General features: G+C 38.2%; 6 protein-coding genes and 1 non-coding gene across 10 annotated transcripts; 4 read left to right on the plus strand and 3 right to left on the minus strand.

The window, feature by feature from the left end:
• Positions 1-454: 454 nt before the first annotated feature.
• On the minus strand, positions 455-3831 carry LOC103847455 (probable protein phosphatase 2C 66). Its single transcript, XM_009124533.3, has 4 exons — positions 1529-3831; positions 1325-1438; positions 926-1190; positions 455-824 (listed from the first exon to the last, which is right to left on the minus strand). Exons 1-4 carry the CDS (start codon positions 3074-3076, stop codon positions 709-711), a joined length of 2043 nt encoding a protein of 680 aa, XP_009122781.1. The 5' UTR covers positions 3077-3831; the 3' UTR covers positions 455-708.
• A 44-nt stretch (positions 3832-3875) lies between these two features.
• Positions 3876-7654, plus strand: LOC103847456 (protein TRM32). 2 transcript variants are annotated; one of them, XM_033281663.1, is made up of 5 exons: positions 3876-4252; positions 4600-4836; positions 5058-5101; positions 5184-6789; positions 6874-7654. In XM_033281663.1, the coding sequence occupies exons 2-5, from the start codon at positions 4671-4673 to the stop codon at positions 7476-7478; spliced, it is 2421 nt and encodes an 806-aa protein (XP_033137554.1). In that variant the 5' UTR covers positions 3876-4252; positions 4600-4670; the 3' UTR covers positions 7479-7654. The 2 variants fall into 2 exon arrangements, with proteins under 2 accessions (XP_033137554.1, XP_009122782.2); XM_009124534.3 differs by having other exon boundaries at positions 3877-4252; positions 5058-5104.
• A 2-nt stretch (positions 7655-7656) lies between these two features.
• TRNAK-CUU lies at positions 7657-7729 on the plus strand. The gene has a single exon. It is a non-coding gene; the product is annotated as a tRNA-Lys (tRNA).
• A 1316-nt stretch (positions 7730-9045) lies between these two features.
• LOC103847458 (metallothionein-like protein type 2, MT2-4/MT2-25) lies at positions 9046-9801 on the plus strand. Its single transcript, XM_009124537.3, has 2 exons — positions 9046-9246; positions 9400-9801. The coding sequence occupies exons 1-2, from the start codon at positions 9185-9187 to the stop codon at positions 9578-9580; spliced, it is 243 nt and encodes an 80-aa protein (XP_009122785.1). The 5' UTR covers positions 9046-9184; the 3' UTR covers positions 9581-9801.
• LOC103847457 (kinesin-like protein KIN-10B) lies at positions 9773-15112 on the minus strand. 2 transcript variants are annotated; one of them, XM_033281668.1, is made up of 12 exons: positions 12846-13622; positions 12595-12772; positions 11889-12264; positions 11594-11799; positions 11198-11487; positions 11057-11120; positions 10839-10938; positions 10577-10752; positions 10433-10479; positions 10308-10329; positions 10154-10216; positions 9773-10067 (listed from the first exon to the last, which is right to left on the minus strand). In XM_033281668.1, exons 1-12 carry the CDS (start codon positions 13037-13039, stop codon positions 9954-9956), a joined length of 1830 nt encoding a protein of 609 aa, XP_033137559.1. In that variant the 5' UTR covers positions 13040-13622; the 3' UTR covers positions 9773-9953. The 2 variants fall into 2 exon arrangements, with proteins under 2 accessions (XP_033137559.1, XP_018511254.2); XM_018655738.2 differs by lacking the exons at positions 9773-10067; positions 10154-10216; positions 10308-10329 and having other exon boundaries at positions 10414-10479; positions 12846-15112.
• Positions 15113-16059: 947 nt separating this feature from the next.
• On the plus strand, positions 16060-19314 carry LOC103847460 (transcription factor MYB3R-5). Of its 2 annotated transcripts, XM_018655570.2 has the most exons (10): positions 16062-16541; positions 16638-16714; positions 16804-16951; positions 17024-17075; positions 17191-17248; positions 17360-17454; positions 17541-17644; positions 17730-17858; positions 17928-19019; positions 19099-19314. In XM_018655570.2, the coding sequence occupies exons 2-9, from the start codon at positions 16711-16713 to the stop codon at positions 18865-18867; spliced, it is 1530 nt and encodes a 509-aa protein (XP_018511086.1). In that variant the 5' UTR covers positions 16062-16541; positions 16638-16710; the 3' UTR covers positions 18868-19019; positions 19099-19314. The 2 variants fall into 2 exon arrangements, with proteins under 2 accessions (XP_009122788.1, XP_018511086.1); XM_009124540.3 differs by lacking the exon at positions 16638-16714 and having other exon boundaries at positions 16060-16541; positions 16806-16951.
• On the minus strand, positions 19200-27768 carry LOC103847459 (E3 ubiquitin-protein ligase PRT6). Its single transcript, XM_009124539.3, has 18 exons — positions 27603-27768; positions 27359-27508; positions 26198-27292; positions 24840-26050; positions 24622-24762; positions 24086-24329; positions 23302-24003; positions 22902-23096; positions 22256-22797; positions 22025-22076; positions 21328-21946; positions 20945-21126; positions 20330-20862; positions 20126-20230; positions 19967-20033; positions 19763-19840; positions 19606-19674; positions 19200-19493 (listed from the first exon to the last, which is right to left on the minus strand). Exons 2-18 carry the CDS (start codon positions 27404-27406, stop codon positions 19419-19421), a joined length of 5958 nt encoding a protein of 1985 aa, XP_009122787.2. The 5' UTR covers positions 27407-27508; positions 27603-27768; the 3' UTR covers positions 19200-19418.
• Between the last annotated feature and the right edge of the window lie 117 nt (positions 27769-27885).

A 27885-nucleotide genomic window follows, 5' to 3' on the forward strand; every position in this document is an offset into this window, starting at 1 on the left:
GATAGATCATATGTCAAATGAGGTTTTTATCTAACCATTGACAAAGCATCCCGAACACGTCTTTCCACATTTTCAGATCAAAAGAAACTAATACAAACCCTTCGAAGTTGGGACTTACAGGCTTTTTTAGGTTATAAATAGTTTGAATTTTAAAACAAAGTTCTTAAGGAATATAATATATCCATGAAAAATGTGGGAATTATTTTCTAAAAAGAAGTTAAATGCATGGAATTTTTTTAAATGAAGTATACACACACCGACACACGTATGTATTATATATAGTATTGACATTGGGATCTTCTAGATCTAACATACTAATTATTTCAACAACATATGTATTCAATGTCTATAGTAAAGAGTTGCAGATTCATCAGTCATTTGTTGTGTTGCTGTTGATATTAAATTGTAAGTACTGTAGTTAGAAACCTAGAATATGAGATATAAAGAATACTTGCGGGTTTTGATAAAGTTCTATTATATCAAGTGAAGAGAAAATGATTTGATTTACAAGGAAACCAAGAAAAGCCAAAGATATGTATATGCCCACTTTGGTTCGCTTTTTGTTCACAAAACTATTTAGGTAAAAATAAATACATCAAATGAAAAATACTGTGAGAAAAATTCAAATTGGAAAAAGAAAAAAACAAACTGAGTTATTGAAATTAGTTCTTCAAAGGATTCAATTCATGAAAAAAATAATAACAATATTCACATGGACGATCTCCATATTCTTCCTTCAAGTGAGATAACAATCACAGAGATATCATCATGATACCTCCGACGATCTCCTTGTGGTATTTCCAACAGTTCATGAAAATCCATACCTAAAATGTAACAAACAAAAAAAATCAGACTTCAAAGTTGGTTGGAGATAATCAAATTTATATGTAGTTTGACTTATTTATTATATTTTATTTGTTCTTACCATATTTGTTGGCAGCACGTAGGAGGACCTCCTGAATCAAGTGTTGAGCTGGATCGCCTTCAGGAAAAGCAGAGATGAAAGATTCAACCTCGAAAATGGCTTCTTGGTTAGAGAAATATTCATACAACCCATCCGAAGAGAGGATCAAGAATTTGTCACGTGTCGTTAGCTTATGATGACATAGAGATGGAGAGCATGTGATGTACGGTGATGTCCCGATGTAGTCGATCCTGAACATCTCTAAAAGTGCATTGTTCCATTTAGGCTGATGGCAAAAACAAGAGAGAAAGAAAAACACATTATTACATACAATAAGATTTGTCTATAAGTGTTGGTTTATATTACAAAACTGATAATGCTAATGTTTTGAATAAACCATGATATGTTAATAATGTTAACCTGTTTGAGAAATCCAGCTCCAAATGCACGAGTGACCTTAAGATAACCTTTAACTCTATCATTTTCTATTGCACCATCATCTTCAGGATGTTCCTTCTTGATTCTTCTCACTTCCTGTCCTCATTAAGACAAACAAAACCCATCAGTTTCTCAGTCCACAGACATAACAACAACAAACAAAAGACTTGATTCTCTGTGTGTTACCTCTTCAATACGTGTGCTATGTTCCTTGTTAAGCTGTAGAGGAACCAAACTATTACGCGTTATTGCTCCATTCATAAACATTTCTCTAACTTCCTTGATTCTCTCCAGCTCTTTTTGCCTCCTGCTTCCAACCACCACATTAGGTTTCCTCGCTAAAACCGCTCGACTATCTCCAACATTCATGACATAAACATCTTCTCCTTTCATCAAAGTCACGAGAACGCATGATCCCATCAATGCCAATTCAGGATTCTCTTCAACCATCGTATCAGCTAGCTCTAGATACGCCTCTTCTGTTTTCCTCAAAGCATGTACAAGAGCTTTCAGGACATCTCCATGGTCTGTTCTCGTCGAGTTTGATCCTTTCTGATCGCAGTCGTTGTCAGATTTAGTATCGTTATTCTCCCACTCACATCTCCATTTCACACTCTTCTCTTGGTTTCTTGCGCCGGAAGCAACCGCGTCAGTGTTCGTCGTTGCAGGGAAATTCTCTTTCCCCGAATCGGAATCTTCCTTGTCGGAACGTTTTCCGATTTGGGTGTCGCCGTTTTCTCCTAAAGTTCTGAGCTTTTCGTCGTTACAGAGTAACCCGTTGAGCTCTTTTTGCACGGCGGTGTATAGATTGTTGAGTAGATAATCCGGCGCGTCTGGACCGCTGAAACCGTCGTAGATTCCGACAAAAACCCATCCGTTTTCTTCAGAGACGACCACGTGTACACGGTCTTCCCCTGCTTTCCCCTGAGCCCATTGAACATCCAAAACAGAGCATTTCCTCTGTTCTTCTTCTTCTTCTTCCTCTTCTTTAGCTTCTCGCTTGTGATCAGGTTTAGGATTCTCGTTGACAATCTCAGGTTCATGATGACGATCAGAGTCTGGTGATTCAGAACCGTTGATCGGCTCGATCACACTCTTCTTCGAGCTAGGTTTATTGGTGGAGATTAGATTAGTGAACAAGGCTTTGAATGTGAGAAAGTTCTTCTTTTTCTTCGGTTTAGTTTTTTCCGGCGAGGCTTTTCTTCTTACCTTCTTCTTTGGTTTCTCCTTCTCCGTCGTCTTCTTCTTCATCGACTCTATCGGACCCGAATACAACCCGCTTTCAATCGGACCCGACAAGAACCGCCTCTCAAACGGACCCGTCTCGTGACCCGACTCGTTAACAATCGGACCCGACTGACACGTGGAGCCGCCGCGCGGCACAGGCTGGAGAGGGAGAGACGCGAAGTTACCAGAGCTCTCGAACGCGGAGGCTGAGCTGTACATACAATCCGAGTCCGACGAAGCAGAACCGGAGAGAGCTGTTGACGGATTCGCGCTGACCGACGCGCCGGAGATCGATCGGAAAGTGGTCGTTTCTGGGATAGGTTCTGATCGGAGAGGAATCTCCGGCGTATAAGAAGGCGACACTGCTACTCCGGTGACGTCCGGTCGTATGTAGCAGAAGGAGTGGCCGAGTCCGTCGTGGACGAGAGATACGTCGTATCGCCGGGAGATTTCACCGGCGTCGGTGCCGGTGCAACATGGGCTCAAAGTGGTGACTCCATTCCCCATCTGTCAAAGAAGTAAGTAACAACAAGACACGAATATGAAGCGATGGTTCATAAAAGGAGGAGATCGATGGTGTGAATGGGAGTTTGGTTAATTTATGGTGGAACCAAAATGAAGAAGAAGAGACAGAGTCACCACCTATGTAAGAGAGAGAGAGAGTTGACATTTGAAAGTTTATTCTTTTATGAATTTGGTTTATTCTAATGTTAGTGGAATTAGTAAAATTATACTATTTCAATATACTATTTCCGACATTATGCTTTCTACTATTTTAATACTAACTAACGATACAAAAATAATTAGTTTTAAAATAAGGTAATGACTAAAGAGGAGGGTGTATAACTTTGCCCCTGTCAACATTCTGAATTAGTGATGCTCTACACAATTTGAGTTTAACTAAACCAAATATAAACACACCACCATATTTCTGTTCAGAATTTTATAAAAAACAGGTTGTTTTTTTTTTTGTAGGGAGTTGACTTTTGAAGAAGATAAAGGGGAGGCATTAAAATATACATTGGCAAAAAGTCAAATGACTTAATTAAGTGTTGAAGTCTCGTAGATACCAATTGACTAAATTATTTGAAAAACTCATTTAAATCATTACGTTACTGTGAAAATGGTAAAAAGAACTCTATAAGTAAAAAAAAAAACAGTACTAAATGACGAATAATACTAGCATTGGTTTCAGTATTTCTATGAAGATTTGATTGCAGAAAAGAAGGTGAAGATCATGAAAAATGCTAATTTGGGATAGTGAATAAGTCTTTTGGAGTCAAATCTGTAAAGAAAGAGAGATCTGAATAATCGTGAGATTCGACTTGTCCTTTCACCTTCTGAAATTAGAAATATCCAGAGCCACCAAAATGCTTCTTCTCAAAACCGGTTGCTAAATGTAAAAGGCCTTAAAAACCATAATGGGCTACGAATAATAATGGGCCACATAGTAAATCTAATGGGGGAGGTGGTTTTTATTTGTCCTTTAATAATAATTTAAAAAAAAAACAAATAAATCAAAAATTCGCGAGACGGCCAATGTTCATGTTACGCACGCTTCCGCTCTCTCCTCTCACTCTCTCGTTTTCGATTTCGATTTCGTCATCTATCTATCCCGCCATGGACACGACGACCGAGAAGATGCTCCTCCACGCAAATCCCGTAGAAATTCATTTCCAACAGGTAAATGAAATTGACTCCCGTTTCCTCGGTTTCTGCGATTATATTGATGAGCGCCTTGGAAAATGAGATATTGTTTTTTTTTTTTAAATGGCATAATCTGATCGTGTTTAGATGACATTAACTACATTTGCCTCTGATTACGATTACAAAAGAAGATTATGATTACGTTTCACTACGGAATGAATTCAGAATAACCTTTGTCTTCATAATCGGTTAATGATCCAATACATTTCTCAAATTGAGTGATGTATATGGTACAGACATTGATACAGACTAAAAATAAAAATGTAAGGCTCATACTTTTGGCAGAAGATTGATATGTGTTTATGTTTGAAACGTGCTTTCAGGTTTGATATCAAAAAAAAGTTGTAGGTGGAGTGGAGTGAGTTGTTAAAGATCACAGGCTGCAACAATCAGAATGGGGAGGAACTTGCGTGAGAAAGTGACATGCTCCCCAATCCAAAACAACCATCCTGGATTCATGTGGGGTCTCTTTGACATTCTTAAGCACAACCATTGGCGTTACATCAAGAAACGTCTTCCTCACAAACGACCCCTTGCTTGTACTCGTAGTGCTTCTGCTGGTAAAGTGAAACTTCTAAATTTAGTCTCTCCTTTTCTTGCTTTCTCGTCTGTGCCTTTGCTCAGTCTTAATCATGACATTGCTTCTGTTTGGTGTTCTCACTTCCTATTTCAATATTCCTTTTTTTTTTATTAGCTTTTAATAACCTCATGAGCATTGAGCCTAAACTAATGCCATGGTTCTACAACTGTTTATAAGATTTTCCATGTTTTGTGTTTCCAGATTGTATTACCGTATCTAAGAGCAAGGTGGAAGATGAAACTATTGTAGTAAGCCCATACTATCTTTGATATGCATTAGATAAAAGTTACTTATCAACTCTCACACACATTGGCTTCATTGCTTCAGGGCTCTGGGCAAAGACCAAAGAAGCCTAGCTCTTCAGTTAAGTCCAAAGAGTCCAACTCAGGGGAGAAACCAAAGAAGCCAGAGGACAAGTCCAAGAATCTCAATTCAGAAGAGAAGCGGAGAAAAACACATTCTGAGATCAAAAGGTCTGTGAAGGCTTTGATCAAGGCACTTGTAATAGAGGACAAGTCTAAGAAGAAAGGTCGTCACCACAGAAGAAGCTCTACTTATCCTGTCCAATCAAACCCAAAAGAGAAGGACTCATTGAGTGAGTTGGTGGAATCTTCTGATAAGAACTCCTCAAACGGTGATGAGCGTAACCGAGTCTTTAACCAGACTATTGGCATCTCACCCGCTATTGGTTCGTTGAACCCGCTTTATCTCATGTCCGAGGACTCAAGCAACAGTGACAGCGAAGACTTTAAGTTAGATAACATCCCAGTTGATGATACTGAAGAAAATAAATCAGATTTTGATGAAAGCGGTTCCAAGAAGAAGGATGATGAGGAGGAAGCTTGGCTTGATCCAAAGCTGAGACATACTGAGAATGAGGATGATGATACATCTCCTAGACGTGCAAAGTCATGTCTTGATGCTCTCAATTTGATACACATGAATAGAAACTTCTTGTTAAAAGTTCTACAGGATCCAGGCTCTCCGCTAGCCAGGCATTTCCAGAGCCAACAATCTTTCAGCTCAAAAACAATGACTAAAGCCGGATCATTCCCTACACACGGTAGCAACAGAGAAGACCATAACAATGGGTTTGACTCGGTTGAGAATAAGTCAATGTCTTCTCCTTCCATTGCTGCACAACACAGAGCAGACGGGGTTCAGACGTTTAATGAAGCCATGGAGAAATCAGCTGATGAAGATTTAACTGGTTCTGGTTACACGAGGAAGAGAGGAAAGAACCACCAAGTGGTGATCAAACGTTTCAAGGATCTGAGGCAGAAGATAAAGCATGTGATTAGCGAGAACAAGAACGAGAAACAACGTATCACTATGGATGCTGTCTTAGACAAAGTGCCTCGAAAGCACGGGTTTTCTAAAGATTTGAGGCACGACATTTTGAAAGGAAGTGTGAACAAAGCAGGAGGCGCAAAACTTAAGCAGATAAGAAGAACATCCTCTCTGTGTGGATCTGTTGATAGATATCTTCAGCTGTATGAAAGTAGCGTTCAGAGAGAAGCCAAGAACAACAATAATACTTCAGAGAAACCAAAGGTGGAGCTGGAGGAGTCGGCGGTGCCTTCCCAAATAAGAGTTCCTAAAATCTTGGGGAGGATTCTTTCCTCACCTGAAATGAAATCTCCTTATGCTTTGAAGATTGAGGACCTTCCTGGCCAACTTACAACTTTCAGTAGATCACTCAAACAAGAACAAGATGTTTTGGAAGACATTTCAGAGATCTCAGAAGATCAGTCTGAGTCTTCAGAACACGAAATGCCTGAGACTACAGAGGATCCTATTTCGATGATCGAGACAGAACAAGATAGGGAAATTCCTACGCTTGAAGAGGAACCTGAAACAAGACCCTTGGATGAATCATCAGGAGACAGTCCTACCTTTGATGAGATTGCTTCTGAATCTCTAATGCCACTAGGTAATATTAAACATTAAGTCACTTTTCTCCATATAGAGATTTTTGATCACATTGCCTTACTCTTGTCACTTGTGCTTGTTTCAGACACAGAGAGTGTTTCAAGAAGCAAACAATTAGAAAGCACAGCAGCAGCAGAGATAGACCAAGTCCTCCAGGTAGAAGCACAAGATAAAGGGAAGTTCAACTATGTAAGAGACATTCTCGAGATCTCTGGTTTCAACGCACCTGAGTCTCTCTCAATGTGGCAATCAGAATACCAGCCGCTAGATCCATTAGTCTACGAAGAAATGACAACAACCACAGGTTGTATGATCCACGATCCGGAATGTTCAAGAAACGAAGAAGAAGGTGGTAACTGCAACCACTTGCTTCTCTTCGATCTAATCAACGAGGTACTAATCGAAATCTACGAAAGGTCTTACCACTATTGTCCCAAACCGTTATCATCACTGTGTAGAATCCATCCGATGCCAGTGGGGTATAGTGTTTTGAAAGAGGTTTGGGTTAGGATAAACTGTTACTTGCGTTACAAGCCACTCAACGAGGAATCTTTTGATAAGATTATGAGTAGGGATTTGTCGAGAGAGGATGGGTGGATGGACTTGCAGTTTGAGAGTGAATGTGTTGGGATTGAAGTTGAGGATTTAATCTTCGAGGAGCTCCTCGAAGAGTTGCTTGTATCGGGTTAATAGGGCACTTGAGAACTTGAATCATTTCTTCATTTTTGGGTTGTTTGTTTTGCTTGGAGTTTAAGGTACATAACAGCGGAAAATAACTTGTTTGTATGAGGTTTTTTTGTTGTGATGGAGTGAGGAATAAAAACACGATGTTAAGCTCTGAAATATTTACTTACAGTATCTAACAAAAGCCCGTCTAGCTCAGTTGGTAGAGCGCAAGGCTCTTAACCTTGTGGTCGTGGGTTCGAGCCCCACGGTGGGCGTTATTTTTTTTACCTGTTTTGGAATTGTTCTAGTATTTTAATAAGAAACCATCAACTTGCAATTTCCTTTTCTGATCTCTTTCCTCGCTCACTCGTTTGTGAAGAAGAAATACAAAAGTTACCGGCTCAGAATTGCAGTTCTAGATTCATTTATAGTTTAAAGTTTTAGAGCAATGATCTTTCACGTCAAAAACTGTTACCCAACGCAAACCCTAATACTACAGCAATCATGTTTTTTGTTTTCTTCACGTACGTAATCTTTTTTCATACAAGCACTCTTTTAACTTTTTGTAGGGATTAGACTTATCGACACTGCAATATTCCCATATGGATGGTTCTCCTAACTTTTCCATTACTTTTTTATAGATCGATTTTAGAGAAAGTGTTCAAAAGGAGAGATTCGATTCGAATACGCACATAGAATGGACATGGTCGATAATGGACCCACCTCAAGTTGGCTCATGCATCCTTTCTTTTGTGTACTTTCAGTTCAATTGAACAGAGAAGTCTTTGAAGCCAGACTTTGGAACACTACTTTCCCTTGGCAACATATTGTTTTAGAGACTCTTTTCTTAATGAAACGAGATCAACCAAAGTGATACTTATCTAAACCAATACCCAGAACCTACAAGATCTTTTCAAGCATCACCATTGTACTTATCAGAAAAAAAAACCATTGTAATATAAGTCTATAACGATATATTTAATATTCAAATGTGATATGCCAAGTCAAAGAGAAAATTGTTGAGATTATGAAGGAAAAATAATGAAACATAAAATATTGAGAAAAAATTTTATTTAGTTTATGAACTTTATATTCTCGATATTATTTTTTTTGAAAATAAGGATTATTATGGAAACACTCAATCAACATTAAGAACTAAGCTTCAAAAAATTGCGTAAACTAAAAGTTAGAGCCAGCTTTAAATTCTAAACACGAAAACCTATAAAACAAATTAAGGAATAATTTTTTACAAAAAAAAATTAAGGAATAATGCACAGTAGCTAAACCTTAATGGTGACATCTCAAGAAAATGATATATTTAATTAGTTTAAAAAATAATCAATTTATTTATTTTCTTATACATTTTTTCCTAGTTATTCCATAAAATATACATTTTTTTCCTAATTATTTTCTTATACATTTTTTAGTAATTGATTCTTTTCACCCTATAGTGAAGCTTTAAAAAGTTTGAATTATTTTGGTTCAAAAAAAAAAAGCTTGAATTAATAAAATGATAGTCCCTAGATTTGTTGTAGAAAAAAAAATGAGTATATTTTTGTAGTGAAAGTTTTAAGAATACTCTAAGATTGTGACAGGTGGACGGCTGATACATTCTCATTTAGCCTATAAATAAGAAGACTCCTCTGTATTATAATTCCATTCACTTGTCGTTTAAAACCTTCATTAAGACAAGTTAATAACTTTCTATCTTCTTGAATTCTCTAGAGAAAATGTCTTGCTGCGGAGGAAACTGTGGATGCGGAGCTGGCTGCAAGTGCGTTGGTTGCGGAGGGTAAAGTCTAGATTCTTGATCACCCTCTTTCTAAAGTTGTCAATCTCTGCTTCATGCATGAATGACTCTGTTGGTGTTCTGAGTGATCGTGAGTCCGTTTTGACAGCTTTCATTTTCTATAATATTTGAAGCAACATCTCCATCTTTGTGCAGTTGCAAAATGTACCCAGACTTGGGCTTCTCCGGCGAGACCACCACCACCGAGACTCTTGTCCTCGGCGTTGCTCCGGCTATGAACTCTCAGTACGAGGCTTCCGGTGAGACTTTCGTCGCCGAGAACGATGCCTGCAAATGTGGATCTGACTGCAAGTGCAACCCTTGCACCTGCAAATGAAGAATCAAATAAGACCCTAAGACCATCTCCAATATATCTAATGTTGTGTAATAATGGCTGATTTCTCCGGTTGTTTTACCGGCGATGTTAGTCTTCTTTGTCCTCTGTCTGTGTGTGTTTATGGTTTGGTCATAAGATATCTCTCTGACTAGATATATAAACCAAAAATATTATGGGTTTGAGTCTTTTGAGTAATCAGAAATTTTAAGTTTGCTTCTGTCTTACTTAATACACAACTAAGATCAAGCCATGTCTCTCTGGTTATAAAGCTCAAGTAGACAAGAGAACATACAGTAATAATGAAACTTCTCCAAACACAATACACAAACTTCTTGAAGAAACCAAAGTGTTTTTGTTTTGCTAGAGACAACAACTAAGGTGTTGTTGTAGAAGCAGCAAGTGGCTTCTCGAGAATTCCTTCAGTGGCTCTTTTGAATAAGTTATGTACCTGTCTTGAGGTGAAGCCAAGCTTCTCTAAGTCTGCAAGCTGTTGAATATTCAGCCATTTGGTTAGTAGATGAGTAAGTGTAGCTCTCAAGCACAAAATTTGGGGGAGAAGAATGAATGAGATACCGATTTCACAGGGCTTGTTTCTCTGAGTTCGATAATGTAATCAGCCATCTTCTCTCCAATTCCCTGAGAGAAAGAATGAAACAGAGCTATGTGAAGTAGTTAAACCAGTAGTTGACTACGGAAGCAGAGATTATGTAAATTCATGCGGCTTTACCTTTAACTCCAGTAGCTCTTCTCTGTGTTTTAAAACATAGTTAAATGGTGAAAGTTAGTTCTTATGAGATCCAAAGGATTATAAAGAATCTAAGGCAGGCAGATGAAAATGGACACTATTATTACCTGTTGGCTGTATTCAAGAAGTGAATATATTCATTTATGAGGGAAGTCTGTGAAATGAAAAGAAAGTTGAAAAAAAGGATCAGATTTCTAAGTCTTGTCAACATAATAGCCCATACTTTTTTGAAAATTTTGATTCCTTCCTACCTTTAAATGAGTGCTCCAGGCATTGAACTTCTGGCACGTGCCACTCATCTGCAAATTCTCAGCGTTTCCAGAAAGAAGAGGTGCTTTTGGGGTCATTGCATTTGAGTCCATCGGAGATAGAGCTTCCCGAAGAGGACTGAGTTCAGTATAATTCTTCTCGACCTCCAATTGGTTATCTAACATAAACGTAAACCAAAGTGAGGATAAAAAGAAAACGTCCACAAATATTAAACAAACAAGTGGCTCAAGTATAGCAGCAAACCTCTCAAGCTTGCCTCTGATACCAGCAGACTCCCTTCGCCAGATGTCTCTCTCTCATCTTCTTTGGTTGGAGAAGCTAAGTGCAGATTCTGTATTGGTTCCTGGATTATTCAAAGAACTCAAATACTTAAAGTAAACTACACATTCAGTAGTATGTAAGTTAAATAAAAACCTGGAATAGAGGATACAAGGAGCAGCAAGTTATGAAGATGTATTTACCCATAAATGTGAAGCATCAGGAGTTTCTCCACCAAATAAGTTCCTGGCGCTCACAAATGCGTTCCTGTGTACGGGTACATTATGAGGGAAGAGGTTCTGGCATATGGAACAATTAATAAACTCAACCATTCAAAGGGGTACCTCTGTTCTTTGCCAGTAAGTTTAGCATTTTTTACAACTGCTGATCTATGAACTCCGAGTTTCTTGACCGAACTTTGATTTGTACCTATCAGCGGAGAACGCATAGCCATCATCCTATGCGAGCTTTTTGTCTTGCCTTTTGATTCCAGCCAAGCTTGCAGTTTTGCTTCCATGTCTACTTTAACCTTGGGGGTCTCAACCTTGGGATTCATAGACACAACGTTTGAAATGTGCCTTGACCTTGCAGCGAGGCTAACAGTGCGAAGAGATTCTTGGTATTCTCCAGGATTCTATAAGATCAAAAAACAAACAAATAGACTCATCACATTAGCCACATAGGATATTTCGGATCAAAGAAGAACCACACGGTACAACAATAACTCTTTATCTTCCTACCAGACATGCAACCATGAGAGCCCTACTTGTTCCACCAAGTGAATCCTGCAATATTCTAGTCAATTTGCTTTCCCTGTAAGGCACTCTTGGTAGGTTATTATTCAGAGCATAAACCACATTGGACAGTGCAAATAATGACTGGTTAATCTTGGCGCTCTCTTGTAGACGGAGTCCTTCATTGCCTGTCCTTCTATTGTCTTCGTTACCTGCTTAAGTCATGTAGAGTTAACGTTAAAGAGAAAGATCGTATAGTTGACCATACAATTAAATACTTGGAAAACAGGAAGAAATTTACCAGCCAGATCAATGAGATTGATTTTTCCAGTGACACCACCTTCCGAGAGTACTGAGATCACAAGTACTCCGTGGCTTCTACTAGAGACATCGTTTAAACCAGTGTGTGCAACTTTCCTCCGCTGAACGCCACATGAGTACGCCTCGTGAAACTCAGGCATGGAGTTAACTGGGATACTAGAGAGTCCCTTAAGATGAACTTGTCCATCCTTATCTTCCCAAATAGCAACCTCGTTTGCTTTAACTTCTACGAGATCCCAGCATCTGTCCAAGTAAACTTCATAATAGGAAATCTCTGCTCTACTTGCCGTCTTCTCGCACGTAGACAGGATGGTGGACATGGCCAATGGCATCAGTCCAGGCAGCTCATCGGTTCCCTGCGACAGATAATAGTTGAAACCACACATCATTAGCTATTAGGAAGAAGCAATTTTCGGATAACAACAAACTAGTTTGAAGAAAAGGCATTCATCTTAGTAATCAGCAATGAACATACCACAAAGAAAAAAAGCTCCCTAAAATCAAGCAAAAGCTCAAGTCTCCAACTTTCATGGTCTTTATGAGATATAATAACTTAACCCTTAACCGAGATAAGATACTATTGTGATCTCGAATTTAGAGTAACAAGCAAAGATCAAAGGCAAAGTAAAGCACATTATAAAAACTCCATTAAATCCAAAATTTGTGAAATCTTAAAGCTAATCGACCTGCATGGTAAAGGTCTTTCCGCTTCCTGTAGCTCCAAAGGCAAGCACAGTAGCGTTGAAACCGTTGAAAATCGCCTGAATCAAAGGATTTACTTCTCTATCAAATATCTGCCTCACGTTCTCTTCATCATCATCTCTCCCGTGAAACAATGCATCCAGCTGGTAGCATTCCCTGCGACTGGCTCCAGAGAAAAACACCGATTCGTTAAATCAATTTGGAAATGAAATCGAAGAAGGGAGAGACGGTTTACCAGCTAAGTGGATCTTTGAGATGAATCGCCACTTCGCTTGCATCTCTGTCATGGTGACCGTTGATTACGGAAACACACGGCTGGACGTCGGAGATCTCTCGGGGAAGAAAGGGACGAACCCTAAGGACGACCCTGACCTTGGAAACGGAAGACGAATTGAGAATGTTAGTTTTCAATGGGGTTTTCGAATCCATTTCTATGTGTGTGTGTATGTTCGCGAGAGAGAGAGAGAGAGAGAGAAAGGAGTTTTATTCAAATTTTGAGTTTAGTACAAGTGAGTGATCCGATCCCCTTGGTTTGAATTTGATAGCTTTCTATTTTCTTTTTTTTTTTTATATAAAAAGGCTTTTTAATGGGCCTGATGTCATACGAAATTATTGATGTATATTAAACTTTTTTTATGCTACATAATTTTTTATTTTTTTATAATTAATTTAGTATAATTTCATAAAACTCCCTAATTTGGTGGATGAACCACTATAAATCGATATTCTCTATAGCAATTGAGACAATAAATGTTCCAAACCTTTTTAACATTCATCATATGTTAGTACATGATGCAACCATGCATTAAAACAATATTGTCATATTTTTTATTTTTTCTCAAAATCTATGTGTTCCCTATGAAAGTATTGAGTTTTTTTTGGTAAATGTTCTATATACTGAAATCTATGATCTTTAGTGTTGTTTTAAAATTTCTAAACACATTCTACATTTTTATTAATGTATATTAAACTTTCTTTCATGGTACATGGACATCATTTTAAATTTTTGTTTGGTTTAACTTATTTTAAAATTATTTGGTTAAGATTATTTGGTTAAGATTAAACCGATTAAAATAAAAAAAACTGATTTAAACCATCGTCTATGGATAATTAAGTTTTGAACTATCAATCTGGAGAGAAATAAGTTTGCAACTTTCAATTCGTGGGGATGTAGCACGAAGTCATACTTCGGTGGAGATCTGGTGCTATATGATAGTTATCGTGGGGATATAGCTCGTCGACCCAAAACAATATGTCAAAGTTAGTTTTCAATATTGGTGTTTAAGCTATCTGAGATGATGAATGTAACATTTGCCTTTCTCTTATCTTCTTCCCTGTTTTATGTTTACTAAAAAATAAGAAGCAATGCACTTTAAACACGTATATATTGAAGAAGGATTGTATAAAATAAAAGTAAAAGTATGACCACAAAGTTGCACAATATTACATTACATGTCATAAAGTTTGGATATTATTAAATGTCCTACAACTTATAATTGGTCTCATTTACCAATAGCAACTGCTTCATCACACTTGGCTTAATCTCACTTTCCTCTGCTACGAGACGGCTCTGCCATAGGTTTGGGCGAAGAATGGTTCGAAAACGACTTCGAGGCTGAGGATACAGATTGATTAACTACACTCTGTGAATGTGATCGTGGTTGAACTGTAGTTGTATCCGTCGCTGGAGGAACATTGCTTCTCCATCCTGTGGTGAGGTAGCAGAAGATATTTCCCATGACTGAGTGATGTAAGACTTAAAAACTGGTGTCTTTCTGCTTCGGCTTTTATATTAATTGTGTTGTGTGGTTGGTAGAAAACATTTGTGTAAAGTTTGACTTTGGCAGGACTACGTATCAGTCATAGTCAAAATTTGTTTTTTTCTTTGATATTCTAAATTTGTAATAATTTGATTATAGAAAGTATCCAACCACTTATACAACAAAATCTTTTCTTAAGAATTTTAGATACATAAGATCTTACACTGGTACTACCCATATGGCAAGTTACCCAAACTATAATAGTATTTTTATGGTTTAAGTGGATATTTTAATTTATTTTTCTTCTAATATATATATAGATAAATAAAATTGATATTAATTTTTCTTTTAATCATATATACAGTAAAAGCTCTTCAAATTAATAATGTTGGAGCTTTGGTAATTTTATTAATTTATAAAGTTATTAATTTATAAAAAGTTTCATTTTTAGATAGTTCTATTTAAAATATTTTTTTTAATAAAATAAGAAAAATACTTGATTTTAGTCTATATACATTAATTATCTTTTTGAAATTTGACACTTATATTAGTTTTATTATATTATTTAGTGTATATAATATGTGTCATAGAATTTAAATGCGGTTTTAGATATAATATTATTAAATCTCATCAAAATATATTAAGTGTTAAGAAATATAAAGATAAACAATGTAATGGTTGGTTGATACTTATATAAAATATATATACATATAAATTATTAATTTTTAATTTTAATGGGACCATATATTTACGTAGAATTTTCTAAAAAAAAACATGGGCATTTTGCAAAATTGACTCAAAACTCAAAGTCAAACACAAAATATGAGTCTCGAAGTCCTCTTCTAAACACATTATACATTTTATTAATGTATATTAAACTCTATTTAATATGACATGAGCATCATTTTAATTTTTTATCAATTAATTTAATAAAACTTCATAATACTCCCTAAATTGGTGGACTAACCACTATAAAAACGATATTCTCTAGAGAAACGGAGATAATAAATGTTCCAAACCTCTTTGACATTTATCATATGTTAGTGCATGATACAATTATGCATTAAACAGTATTGTCATATTTTAACTTTTTTTCAAAATTTATGTGTCAACCAACCCTTATGAAAATATTGAGTTTTTTTTATAAATGTTCTATATACTGAAGTATATGATCTTTAGTGTTGTTTTAGAATTTCTAAACACATTCTACATTTGTATTAATGTATATTAAACTCTATTTCATGGTACATGTGTATCATTTTAACTTTTTATCAATTAATTAAGTATAACTTCGTAATACTCCATAAATTAGTGAACTAATCACTATAAAATTGTTGTTTTCTAGAGAAACAGAGATAACAAAGGTTCCAAAACTCTTTGACTTTCATCATATGTTAGTTCAAAACAGTATTGTTATATTTTTGAATTTTTCTTAAAATTTATGTAATCCTACTAAAATATTGAGTCTTTTTGGTAAATGTCCTATATATTAGTCCACAATAATTAGATGGGCAAATCTCCAAAATAGCACATTTCTAAGTTTATATCACAAAAATAGCACTCAAAAACTAAAATGACCAAAATAGCATTTTATCTTTTGAAAAATTTAAATTTTTTTATTTTTCAAAATTTGAAATCTTATCCCCAAAACCTCACTTCTCAACTCTAAACCCTAAAACCTAAACTCTAAACCCTAAACCCTAAACTCTAAACCCTAAACTCCACCCCTTGAGTGCTATTTTTGTGACTTTTGAATTTGAGTGCTAGTTCGGGAACAAAAACTTGATTTAGTGCTATTTTAGTCTTTTTCTCTAATTAGATTTCTTATTTATTTTTGTGTGGGCTACTAAATAAGCCGAATGTTTTACTCGTGATCCGACGGTCTAAAATCATTGAAGGTCAACGCAGCAAGTGATAGTGTGGTTTGAGGTCAAATCAGAACACTTGTTCCAAACGCCAACTCTCTTCAGGTAACGGAGAGTAACGGTGACCTTTTTCCGTTAGTCTCCTCCTCTCTCTCTCTTTCTCTTTCTCTCTGTCGTTCTAACGGGCAAAGTTTTTTTCGAATAAAGTTTTCGTCTTTGTTTAGCCTTCCCTTCTTCTTCTTCTGCTCGTGTCTATTCTCGATGATGAGCTCCGGTTCGAATCCATTGGCTTGTTCACCGGAGAAGGTCAGTTTTTATCCCCATTCCGATTAGGCTTCTCGTGATCAGATCAGTTGTAAGTTCAGAGGTTGCTAGGTTTGAATCAGAACACTTTTTTAACAGTATGAGCTGTTTTGAACCGTAATGCTTGAAAGGAATATACTTGCTTCTTTTACGGAATCGTGAGATCTATCTTATGGTAATCTGGTTGTTTGATGAATTGGTTGATTAGATCTTTCCTTTTTTTTACTTATCCTTGTGAATAAAGTTGTGATCTTTTATTACTCTTAGGAGGAGGAGGAAAGAAGCGAAATGAAAATTGAGATTCTCTGTATGGAGAATAAGCAACCAACACCTGCTTCTTCTGAAGGCAGTGCCAGCATCTTCCTTTATTCACCTCAACTCAAAACACCTGCCCCAGCATCTCCTTCTCATCGGTATTATCTCTTTCCTGTGAATTTTATTTAGGAAAGATTGTGCTTTGACCCCCACTTACTTGGAACTTGCAGGAGGACTAGTGGCCCTATGAGGCGAGCTAAAGGTGGTTGGACTCCTGAAGAGGTTTGTGGTTCCCTAGTTTCCCAATTCTCGACTAAGTGGATTAGTATTTACAATGCTTGAAAGATGAGACTAGCCTTATTGTGTCCTGTGTGATTGGTTTTCTATCACTCTTCAGGATGAGACACTGAGACAAGCAGTTGACAAGTATAAGGGGAAGAGGTGGAAGAAAATAGGTCTGATCTCTGTTGGGCGCCTTGCTAGAGAATCTTCATTTCTTTTTATGTATCTTAAATGTTACAAGTAGCTGGTCTCAGTCCTTGTTCTTGTTGTATTTCATTTTGCAGCTGAATATTTCCCAGAAAGAACAGAAGTCCAATGTTTGCACCGGTGGCAGAAAGTTCTTAATCCTGAGCTTATAAAAGGAACTTGGACTCAAGAGGTTCCCTTTATTTCTCATCTCTTTTGATTTCACTTAAAATCTGCGAGAGCTAAAAGAAAATCTATTTTTCTTTTCTAAATTTTTAGGAGGATGGCATAATCGTTGAACTTGTAAAAAAGTATGGACCTGCTAAGTGGTCTTTGATCGCAAAGTCTTTACCAGGTCGTATAGGGAAGCAATGTAGAGAAAGGTAACAAACGCTTAGACTATAGTGAGTGTTGTATGCCCTCCTTTTGATTTTGGAGGCTTTCAATGTATTTCTTATGATTATACAGATGGCACAACCATTTAAATCCTGGTATTAGAAAAGATGCTTGGACCACAGAAGAAGAAACTGCTCTCATAAATGCTCAGCGAACGCACGGAAACAAATGGGCTGAAATTGCTAAAGTCTTGCCTGGAAGGTATTACATATTTAATATCTAATTGCCTCTGATCTCATGAAATAGTCTCTTATCTGTTGCTTCATGCAGGACGGATAACGCAATTAAGAATCACTGGAATAGTTCGTTGAAGAAGAAGTTAGACTTCTATTTAGCTACATGCAACTTGCCACCATCAGCAACCAAAATCGGTGATTTTGCTGATGTAGATAGAGATTTCAAGCTGTCTGGTGCAACTAAGCCTTTAAAGGACTCTGATTCGGTTACCCAATCTTCTTCAGTAAACACAGATGCAGATGAAGATGGAGTAGACCATATAAACTCTTCTTCAGATCTGCTTGAAGAGTCAGCTGTGAATGAGTGTGCTTGTTCTCCAGCTTCTGTTGAGTGCAAGCCTCAGTTGCCTAACCTGAGACCAATGTCACCAAGAATCAACTCAAAAGCTTTTGTCCGAAAGAAAGAAGAAAATGGGTTGGGAACTCCAAGGCATGGTAATCTGTACTACAAATCTCCACTAGACTTTTTTTACTTTGCATCAGAAGTGGATCTGCGACGTATGTATGGATATGAATGTGGTTGCAGTCCCAGTGCTGCACCATCATCACCTGTTAGCTTGATGATCACTCCACCGTGCAACAAGGACAGTGGTTTAGCTGCTGCAACAAGAAGTCCTGAATCCTTCTTGAGGGAAGCTGCTAGAACTTTTCCAAACACACCTTCTATCTTTAGGAAAAGGCGAAAGGTTGTCTTGGCAAAGAAAACAGATGATGAAGATGATGTTGTTAATAGTGTAGCCAAGGGAGCTGATCAAAATGAAAACAGTAAAGACAGTGCAGAGATTTCTACAGTTGGGAGAGAAGCTTTGTTGTTGCTAGAGACGGTTGATGATTCAAATGGAAGTACTTTCAATGCGTCTCCGCCATATCGTGTAAGAGCTAAAAGAAGAGCTGTGTTCAAATCAAGACAGCTTGAGTTCACATCTGAGAAAGAGAATCAGCCGGAAACATCTGAGGAAGACAAGAGTGTGTAGAAGTCCTTTTCTTAATGCAGAAATCTTCTTCATCTTGTGCATACACAGCTGGATATTATATATATATCAACTTGGAAAACTGCGAGTGAAAATTTCTAAATCTTTTTCTCTAATATCACTAATCTGAGTTTGTGACAATAAACTGATATTCCTTCATTCTTGAATACAGAGATTATATGAAGAAATAGGAGAATTTACCAGAAACTTTTGTGAAGAGTTAATGAATACTAGTTCAATTTTGTTCTTCACGTGGTGAGAAATAATAATTTTTTACTTCCAGATGATTCTCAGCAGAAACTAACTAGTTAAGAGATTAAAGTTGGTTATTTTTGAACTCATAATAAAGCTATTCAACTGCAAAGAAAAAACTCTGGTTTACAAACTTGATAACATCTCCACAAATAAAAAAATCAACCAAACAAAGTGAAAGAAGTTTAAAAAAAAAAATCATCAGAAAAACTCCCAAATCTTGAAAGCAGTAGCATATGCAATTTATATAGAGAGAACAACCCCTGAGAAAGGAAGGATGGAAAAGGAACAGCTTGTGTCTCTCAAGTGAAGAAGGCTCCTCCGATTGTGGTTTGATTGAGAACTTTCGAAATGTGATCCAGTCCATAAGAACCAACCTGACAAGTGACGACAGGGATTTAAACAAACCAGAACATGATATATTACCATCCATACAAAACTTGCCCTATTGATTCAGCGTTTGTTGAGACTAAAAGCATCTCTACTTACCATGTAAGTTAATGCAGCATAACGTTCTTCATTCAGGTAGAGTGGCTTTCCTCTGATCATTTCGATATCCTGGAACAAAATTAAAAAACAAAAAAAATCAGAAATCCATATCCTTCTTCCTTGGCACGCAAACATCTGAATCTAAGAAAAGGTCTACCTCTTCTCCAAACGTATCCAAGTACGGAGACGGCCAAGGTGATTGTCTTGCAAATCTCTGTAGCAAAATTGTGGTCCGCTATTGGAAATATGAAGATTAGTAATCAATTAAAACCCCAACGATGATGCAAAACACCATACATACACAAGCACATTGAGAAACTTCTATATTGCCACAAGAAAGAGATAGAGAGAGAGGTGATACCCGTATCAGAAGATATACACCGGTACCAGCACCACAGGTTACTGCATGAGTCTGACAACTACTTTCTCTGTAAAAGTATGTTGGCATTGTATTTATTTGGCTACCAAAACAATAACTATGAGTCTATGTCAATTGGAGACGTAAAAGTGAAACAAATACCTGCAACAAGGGTTCCATATGGGAGAACACAACCTTCCACAAAGAAGACATAATGCAGGTTCTTCTATAACTTTCGTGCAGTTGCTGCAAGGTTTTTTGATACACCTAATAATATATATAAAGCATGCTTCTTGATTAGGGACGTTCTCTTTGAATGGGAAAAAAAAATGTGTGAAAATTAGAGAGAGAAATGCTGCTGCAAACCTTTGAATTAGATCCTGGTATAGATTGGGTAATTTCATAAGCTGGAAAGGAACTACGGGGGTTATGCAAAGAGGCCCTTTAACTCTGTTAACGCTGTATTCCTTCTGAAAGTGACGAAGCCATTTTTGTGTTGAAGACCGGAGAAGCTCATCACTAAGAATGATATCGATAGGGGGAATCTTGAACATTTTCTCCAATTCATGCACATGATTCAGCTCAGATTTGGGACCATACATGAAGTCCATACTGTCGTTGGTGGAGTCAGAGGGAACGTCAAACATATCTACCTCTTGATGAAACTTCCCAGGACTAGTTTTCAGTAGCCTCCACAACAATGCACATCTCCTCAAGAAAGGGATACTATATTTACGGATTGTCTCTTTTATATCACATGATAAATCCATATGGTTAGACCTGAAATATCCCCAACCACCTGATTCTCTCAAAGCGATGGAGATATCCCTAAGAAGATTTTCCTCAAAATCTAACTCGCTCAAGTCACACAGGCGGCCTGCACAATAGGCAATTACAGTCTGCACCAAAGACAACATAATTACGAAAAGTGAGTCTTTAAAAGGTAAAACTACTCTACAAACAGAGAACAATTTGGCATACCTGAACAAGAGAGACACTGTGGAAAAGATGCACAAGTGATAATAGAGATTCCTCGCATGTGATAAAAGGAGATGGGAGACAAAAGAGAGCCCACATCAATGATGAAAATGGGTCATGGGCAAGAACTGGATCAGATGCTCGGTTCCAGAGCAGGTTTATATGCTTCATCGAACCTACCGTTCCTGAAAAGGTGGCAACTCTTCTCAGATTTTATCAGGAAATATCATCTACAGTAAGCAACTAATTCTTTGATAATTAATTGGTAAATCGTAGATAGACTAAAAGTGATCCCAACTAATGTCAGTTTCAAGTGCTCACACGGAGGCCATGTAGACATACAATGCCATATAATTGATTCTCTTTCACAAGTAAAGAAAAAGTACCTTCACATCCCAATATGCTGCTCGAAGAACTACTTGAAACTCCAGAGCATATAGACTCCGCAAGATGCCTCATACCCATAAATCTCTGACGGACATGTAAAGCACTCTTTGTTCGGGTGCTCTGTACCACTCGTAATAAGAGTGACAAAGCAGTTCCCTTAGAAGTGTTAAGCTCTTCATACAAGGAGCCAATACAATACACAGGACACATCGAATTCTTCGCACAACGAGTAATAATTTCCACTGAAATAAGAGAGTACTTAAGGGTGTCCCACATGAGGATTGATTGTGGCTGCCAAGAAGTTCCAGGAGGTTTGTCCTGTCGCTTAGCAAAATAGAAATTCCAGAGCTTGTTGGAGACAGATTCAAGATCTTTCCTTCTTCGCTCATCTCCTTGCAGAGAAACGTTTTTAACAATATCGCCATCTTCAATCGCATCTGCAGCAGATTGCAGAAGACACAACGCTTCAGAGAGCCAAAGAGAAGGCATTTGTGCATCTGATCCACCTAACTTAGCAAACAAACTTTCTTGTAGCTTTGAGACGGAACATAAATCTCCAGGACATGCAGGCAATACAGAATTAGCTAGTCGGCGGCATGCAGGACAGAGAAATTCTCCCTGCAAGAAGAAACAACGTTGAAGCGTCAAAAGGATCAGAATAAGGCCCCAAAATCTCTAAACTGGTTACGTAAATACCTGTGCAAGATCCACGATATGTGCACCTTCAAAGACATTTCTTCTCTCAGACCTACACCATCCAAACAAAAGAAAAGGAACTTTTATAGGCAATGATAACATCAACGCTGTAGATCAACAAAGCAAAATAATCAATTCAACCATGCACATCAGGTAGGAAGGATATACCAACATGAACGAATCAAGGTTCACCAACTACGACTACTAAGAAGTTAAACATGATTGATTCACCTTTCCTTTAAGGACTTTAAATATCGTTCAAGACAGATTTGATGCACAGCATGTCCACATGACGAAAGATAAACTCCGTCACAGTCGGTTGGGTGAAACCCATCGAAACTGACATCTGGATGTCTGGAGGTTTGTTTTTGTCCACTATCAGGTAATCTAACTTGCAAAGTAGATAGAGCACCAACAGAACTTCTCTCCGAACTACTTTCAGCATCATCATGCCGTTGATGATCAACATGTGCATGGCTTTGATTTATCATTTCAACTTTTCTGCGAACAGTTTGATACATAGCCATCTCCAATGATTCCATGTCTGATTCATCTTTTCCCCTCCCATCGCTAGACCTCTTCTCCTTCTGACCATTCCCTATAAGCCGGGCTGTTAAAGCTTCAAGCACAGAATCTGTCCTAGACTCAGAGGTTGCATCATCTGATAACTGTAGCACATTAGTAGACCCAGACACAGGAATCGTCTTTTCAAACTGTGGACATTGATCCCAAGATGGAGGGCCTCTATCCACAAAACTCAAAACTTTAGATTTCTGCAGGTAAACAAGACAATTAAGAATAATACAAAACAAAATTCCTCAGGGTATAGATTTAGTTAAAATTATAAGTCACAAATAATAACATCCCTGCTTCCAACCTGGAGAAAAATCAAGAAAGAAACCGGGTCTTTGGAATCTGGGTCATGGCAGAGGGAGCAAACTTCACGAACAGAAATTTCTGAATCATGTTCCATCACAGAATCACTTTTTTCAGTTTCAGATACTGGATCATCACCATCCATGCTGGAACTCAAGGTAGACAAGAATTTTGATTGGTCAGCTTTCATTTTTGCCTGCATCCAAGTTAGAATAACCATAACTAGCATATCCTGGATCATGTCAATTCTTACTATAGATAACAAGTTCAATAATAAACATTTAAAGGATTGAGACTGTCCAAAACGAAATTATATTACCACAGAGGAATGCATGACTACATGCATGCTCCTGTTGATAAACATCACGAGAAGAAAGATTTGAAATTTGAAAAAATCTTACCAGTATAGCAGCCTGCCTCTCTCTAGCTTTAGCCTTGCGTTTCTCATCAGAAGTAGAGCCTGATGTGACTTTATCAAACTCAGATTGACCGACCGCCTCTGGGGCAAGACTTTGCAAGAGGTTCATACAAACAGAATCAATTGCACTGAACTTCTTCAGCAGATCTCGAATCCAGGACGATATATTGCAACTGCCTGCCTCTGAAAATTGATGGAGACCATCGTCTTTACGTTTCCTCATTACTGAAACAAGAAGAGACAACAAACTTTGCTTTCCCGTCCCTTGATTTGTACCAATTATTTCTAGACCAGCTAATTCGAGAATAGGAATTGAATCTTCTACGTAACAGGCCTGAAGATTAGATTCCCTTTGCTGAGTGCAAATATCCAATGATAACGAGAGTAAGTGCAGTGCACTTATGAGAACGCCATCAGGAGCGCGTGATTTAATAGATGTACCACTCTGTAGTGCGTAGTACAAAGCAGCGCAAATGATTTGAAATGTGGCTTTGCAAGTGCCTATTCTAGCAAGACCCTTTAGAGGCTGGTAGATCATCTTCCATCTAGGAAGTTGAGTGGTCAGCGCAGACACTCCACAATAGCGTGAAAACCTTTCTTCTGCAGATTGCAATTCTCTTGAATTCCAACGAGGGTGGTAGAGATCCAGTTCCTTCCAACAAGATGCCCGTAGTGAATACTTTCCCTGCCAAATAACTAGTGTCAAGTGGTTTTTACATTGCGTATCAACTTAAAGGTGAGGCCCGTATATGGGTTTGAATCAAGACCTGGTTCATTCCGGATGGATTACTAAAGACTGAAACCGCGTCTAAGACCTCCTGGAGCTCATCTGACTTGGACAAATCACGGGGTAAAGATTTGACCAATTGACTATGAGTGAAATCTTTAGTGGCTAAGTTGAAGATGATCTCTCTTCTCAAACTTTCAGCAGTAGAAAGACCACAAAATCGCCTTTCTTGCAGAATCTGTATCAGAAGAGCAAGCATTTCTTGGACCAAAACTGCTTCATACCTGAAAAGAATTTGATGATACGAAGAATGTCAAAATCAGGTAAGAAAGACCATAACAGTAAAAATCTACAGATACAAGAGAGTCATTCTGACTGACCAGTCTAGCAATAAGTAAATAAGAGGAGAAGGAAACTGCAGAATAAAACAATAGAGACAATATGCTTAAATACAGACCGATCTATTAAATGAAGAGACAGGTAAACTGTAGGAGAGTACTTGACAGTAAGAGTCTAGCAGAACTTTTAAAGCATACACTGGGATCGATTGAAGGTAAAAGGAAAATAGGTACATACTCATTTGTTGTATCGGGGTTTAGGGAAAGATAGCTCGAGAGCCCAAACCGAGAAAGAAGCTTAGTAACATAAGAATCTGCGGGAGCCAACGCACCACAACATTGTAGAAGAAATAGATCAAGCTCAAGTCCCTGTTCTGACCTGTAAATGGAAATTAACTAGATTGAGAAACATGCGAGTGATGATCTTCATGATAACAGCAGTTATTTTTCACATACCAGCGAACTGAGCGAACTGAGCGATACCACTCACAAGATACTAATGCAGAATCCCCATTCTTCTTCCACATTCCAGCAGTAACTTGGGCACAGAACACCCTAAGCCGGACCACATGCTCCATAACAAGAGCTGAAAATCCATGAGGATGACAATCTCCTAACACATAGCTGAAGAAGTCGGCATGAGGGATCTCATGACTAACATTGGCTCCATGTTGCAATGCAGATTCTCCATAACACATCCCTAATGCTTTTTGTATGAGCAAAGATAGTAACCGATGAATCGGTAGATGAATAGATATGGCCTGAGAGCTCACATCGTAGTGTATGTCCGGCCAATCACACAGACCAAGTATGTGTATTTCTGATGCTTTCTTGGCCTGATCGGAAGAGTTGCAAGAAACTCTCCTAGAGTAAGCCGTAACATCTGTCTGAACCTCCCCATTAAATCCACCAACATTATCCAAGCTAGGATCTGTGTGTATATCGCCGCACAGAGGTGATAAGCCAGTACTTGGATCTCTACTGGAACCGGCAAGACCACTAGATACACTTCTTCCAATTTCAACCTTTAACAATTTTCTGCTTGGCCACGAGATCTTGCTGCCAGGGATGTTTCTACCGCTAGGAGAACACAACTTGCAAAGAAATTTTGATACACCTTCATCGTCTCCTAGGCATGTCTCCAGAACTTTCAAACACTCGCGTATCAACCATGTGGCAGAAGAAGGAAGCAGAGCACAGAAAGGGTCAATTTTGTGGACTGCAGAGGCCATCGAGCTATCAGATGAGCTGCTGCTTTCCATCGCAGTACATACCGAATCTTCATGAGACAATCTCCCAACTTTTGCATACCTTTCTCCATCTCCATCACACGTATCAAGTCCTACCTTGGTGATTCTCTCATTTTCTATTTCTTCATCACTGGCAGCAGAATATGTACCAGTAACCAGCAGAGAGTGAATAACCGCTATTGAATGACCCAAAACAAAGAACAAATTCATGTACTCATTTTCTTCTTCAATATGGATTCCAGTCTCTCTTTTTAGAGGATTCATTCCTTGAGCAAAGGCCAAGAGTATCAACCATGATCTTGACAACTCCCGATGTTCATGTGTTGCATACTTGGAAACTGCAGCATGGCTCAGAACAAATTTCAAATCGTCAATGACACGGTCGCTGGTCTTACACACCCGTTCCCACTTTGTAGCCTACAAAAGAAAACCGTCAAATACATTGACTGCAAACATAATCAAATTGGAAATAAAACTCACACCGTTATAGTAACATAAAACAATAGTGGATAAGAAGTGCCATTATACCAAAAGAAAAAGAGAAAAGAAGCTATCTGTCAGTACCTGTACCACACCATCCTCTCCGGAACAAGAAAGAAAGATCTCACTGAGGCATCCTAAAAGCATAGCTAGCAAATTCATTTCCTTCACCAGAAACGGTGTTAGAGTCGGCACCGTGAAGATTTGCACAGAAAATGTAGACAGTAGTGGATATTTCCTGAATGCATTATCATCACCCTGCTTAACCGCTTCACTTATGACAAGCGGATAGTAACTCACAAACGCTTTCGCAAATTCCGACTTAAAGACGGGATCAGCTATCAATTTGAGGAACAGGTCATGTAGTTTCTTCATAGCATCTTGGTCCAAGAACCTCTCAGCCTTTACGAGAATATCCAGTAGACCACTTGAAGAGATAATCCTTCGAGAAACGAAACTCAACAAACTCTCACTGGACTTGCAGAATTCCAGAAGCATTTCAACCACTACAAACGTCAGCTCGTTTGACATCTTTTGGACCACTGCAGAAGAAGCATCGTTGGATCTGGCATCTCTAATACTTTCTGCAGATAAGAGCTTGTTATTCCAACAAGCAAAAAGAGCATCAAGGACAGGCCCAACTGAATCTGCAAGATCTCCTGAGAGGGGCTGAATCTGTTCAGAACCTTTATGCTTCGAACAGAAACCCTCCCGTTTCCACGCCGTCTCATCCCCACAATCACAACAACCACCGCCTGTGTAGATGATGGAGTAATCGTGGGAGCTGTGATCCCCATTCTCGAAACAAGGCACGCAGATAGCACAGGTTGGGTCATTCTCGCATGTCCTACACCTATACGCTATATCATTGTGTCCCCATACGGAGCCACAGACGCCTCGCTGATCAACATTCAGTTTAGCCAGATCCTTCAAAGAAACACCAGGCTCGTCCCGGAACATCAACCACTGGAGCCAGTTCATGCTCTCTCTCAACCTCTTTTTCATGGTAGGCTTCCGAAACTTTTCCATAGCTTCCTTCAATCCAGCGTTAACATCCTCATCAGTAGGTAAGAGAGCAGAGACTAGCTCTGAGATCATGGACTGGTGGCTAGCTCTAACGAACTCCACTAGGCCACGCTTGGAGCAGCACTCTTTAGGAACTCCAACAAAAGCAAGCCTCTACAAAAAAAAATTATAAAATCAACCACGATTCTACAAAGATAACGAACTGAATCACTAGCATACCTGGAGGAGAAACTCTTGTGAGCTGGGAAGAGGCGAGTCGTCCTCCATCTCCCTGCGTATATATACAACCCTAGCTCAAACGAAGACGACGATGAGAGTGGGATTGAAGCAACAAAGTGATCCAAAAGGAACGTAAATCGTTCGAAGAAACTGCAAATTCAGACGATTATCTAATCATCAGCGTTTGATCAGATCAAATTCTCTCCAAAAATCGAACAAAAGAAATTGAGAAAGAAAAAAAAACCTTAATACGGAAGACTTTATTATTATATCATTACTGATTTTTTATCCATGGTGGAGGGTCGGCGAGTCTCTTCAACAAACGAGGAACTGTTTCAGGTTTTGATCCTTTTCTCTCCTAACCATTTCAGTATGTATCGATAATTCTTAAATTATGTTTTGTATTTTAGTGATTGCCACACAAGCCTATATAGCCCATGAAGATTTAGTGTTCAAGATATTGGGCTGTGCGCCGATTTGCTTTACTCATACTACTAGTACTGATAGAGAATATAATGTTCATTTTT

Source organism: Brassica rapa, chromosome A10 (assembly GCF_000309985.2).
Source record: "Brassica rapa cultivar Chiifu-401-42 chromosome A10, CAAS_Brap_v3.01, whole genome shotgun sequence".
Classification (NCBI taxonomy): Eukaryota; Viridiplantae; Streptophyta; class Magnoliopsida; order Brassicales; family Brassicaceae; genus Brassica; species Brassica rapa.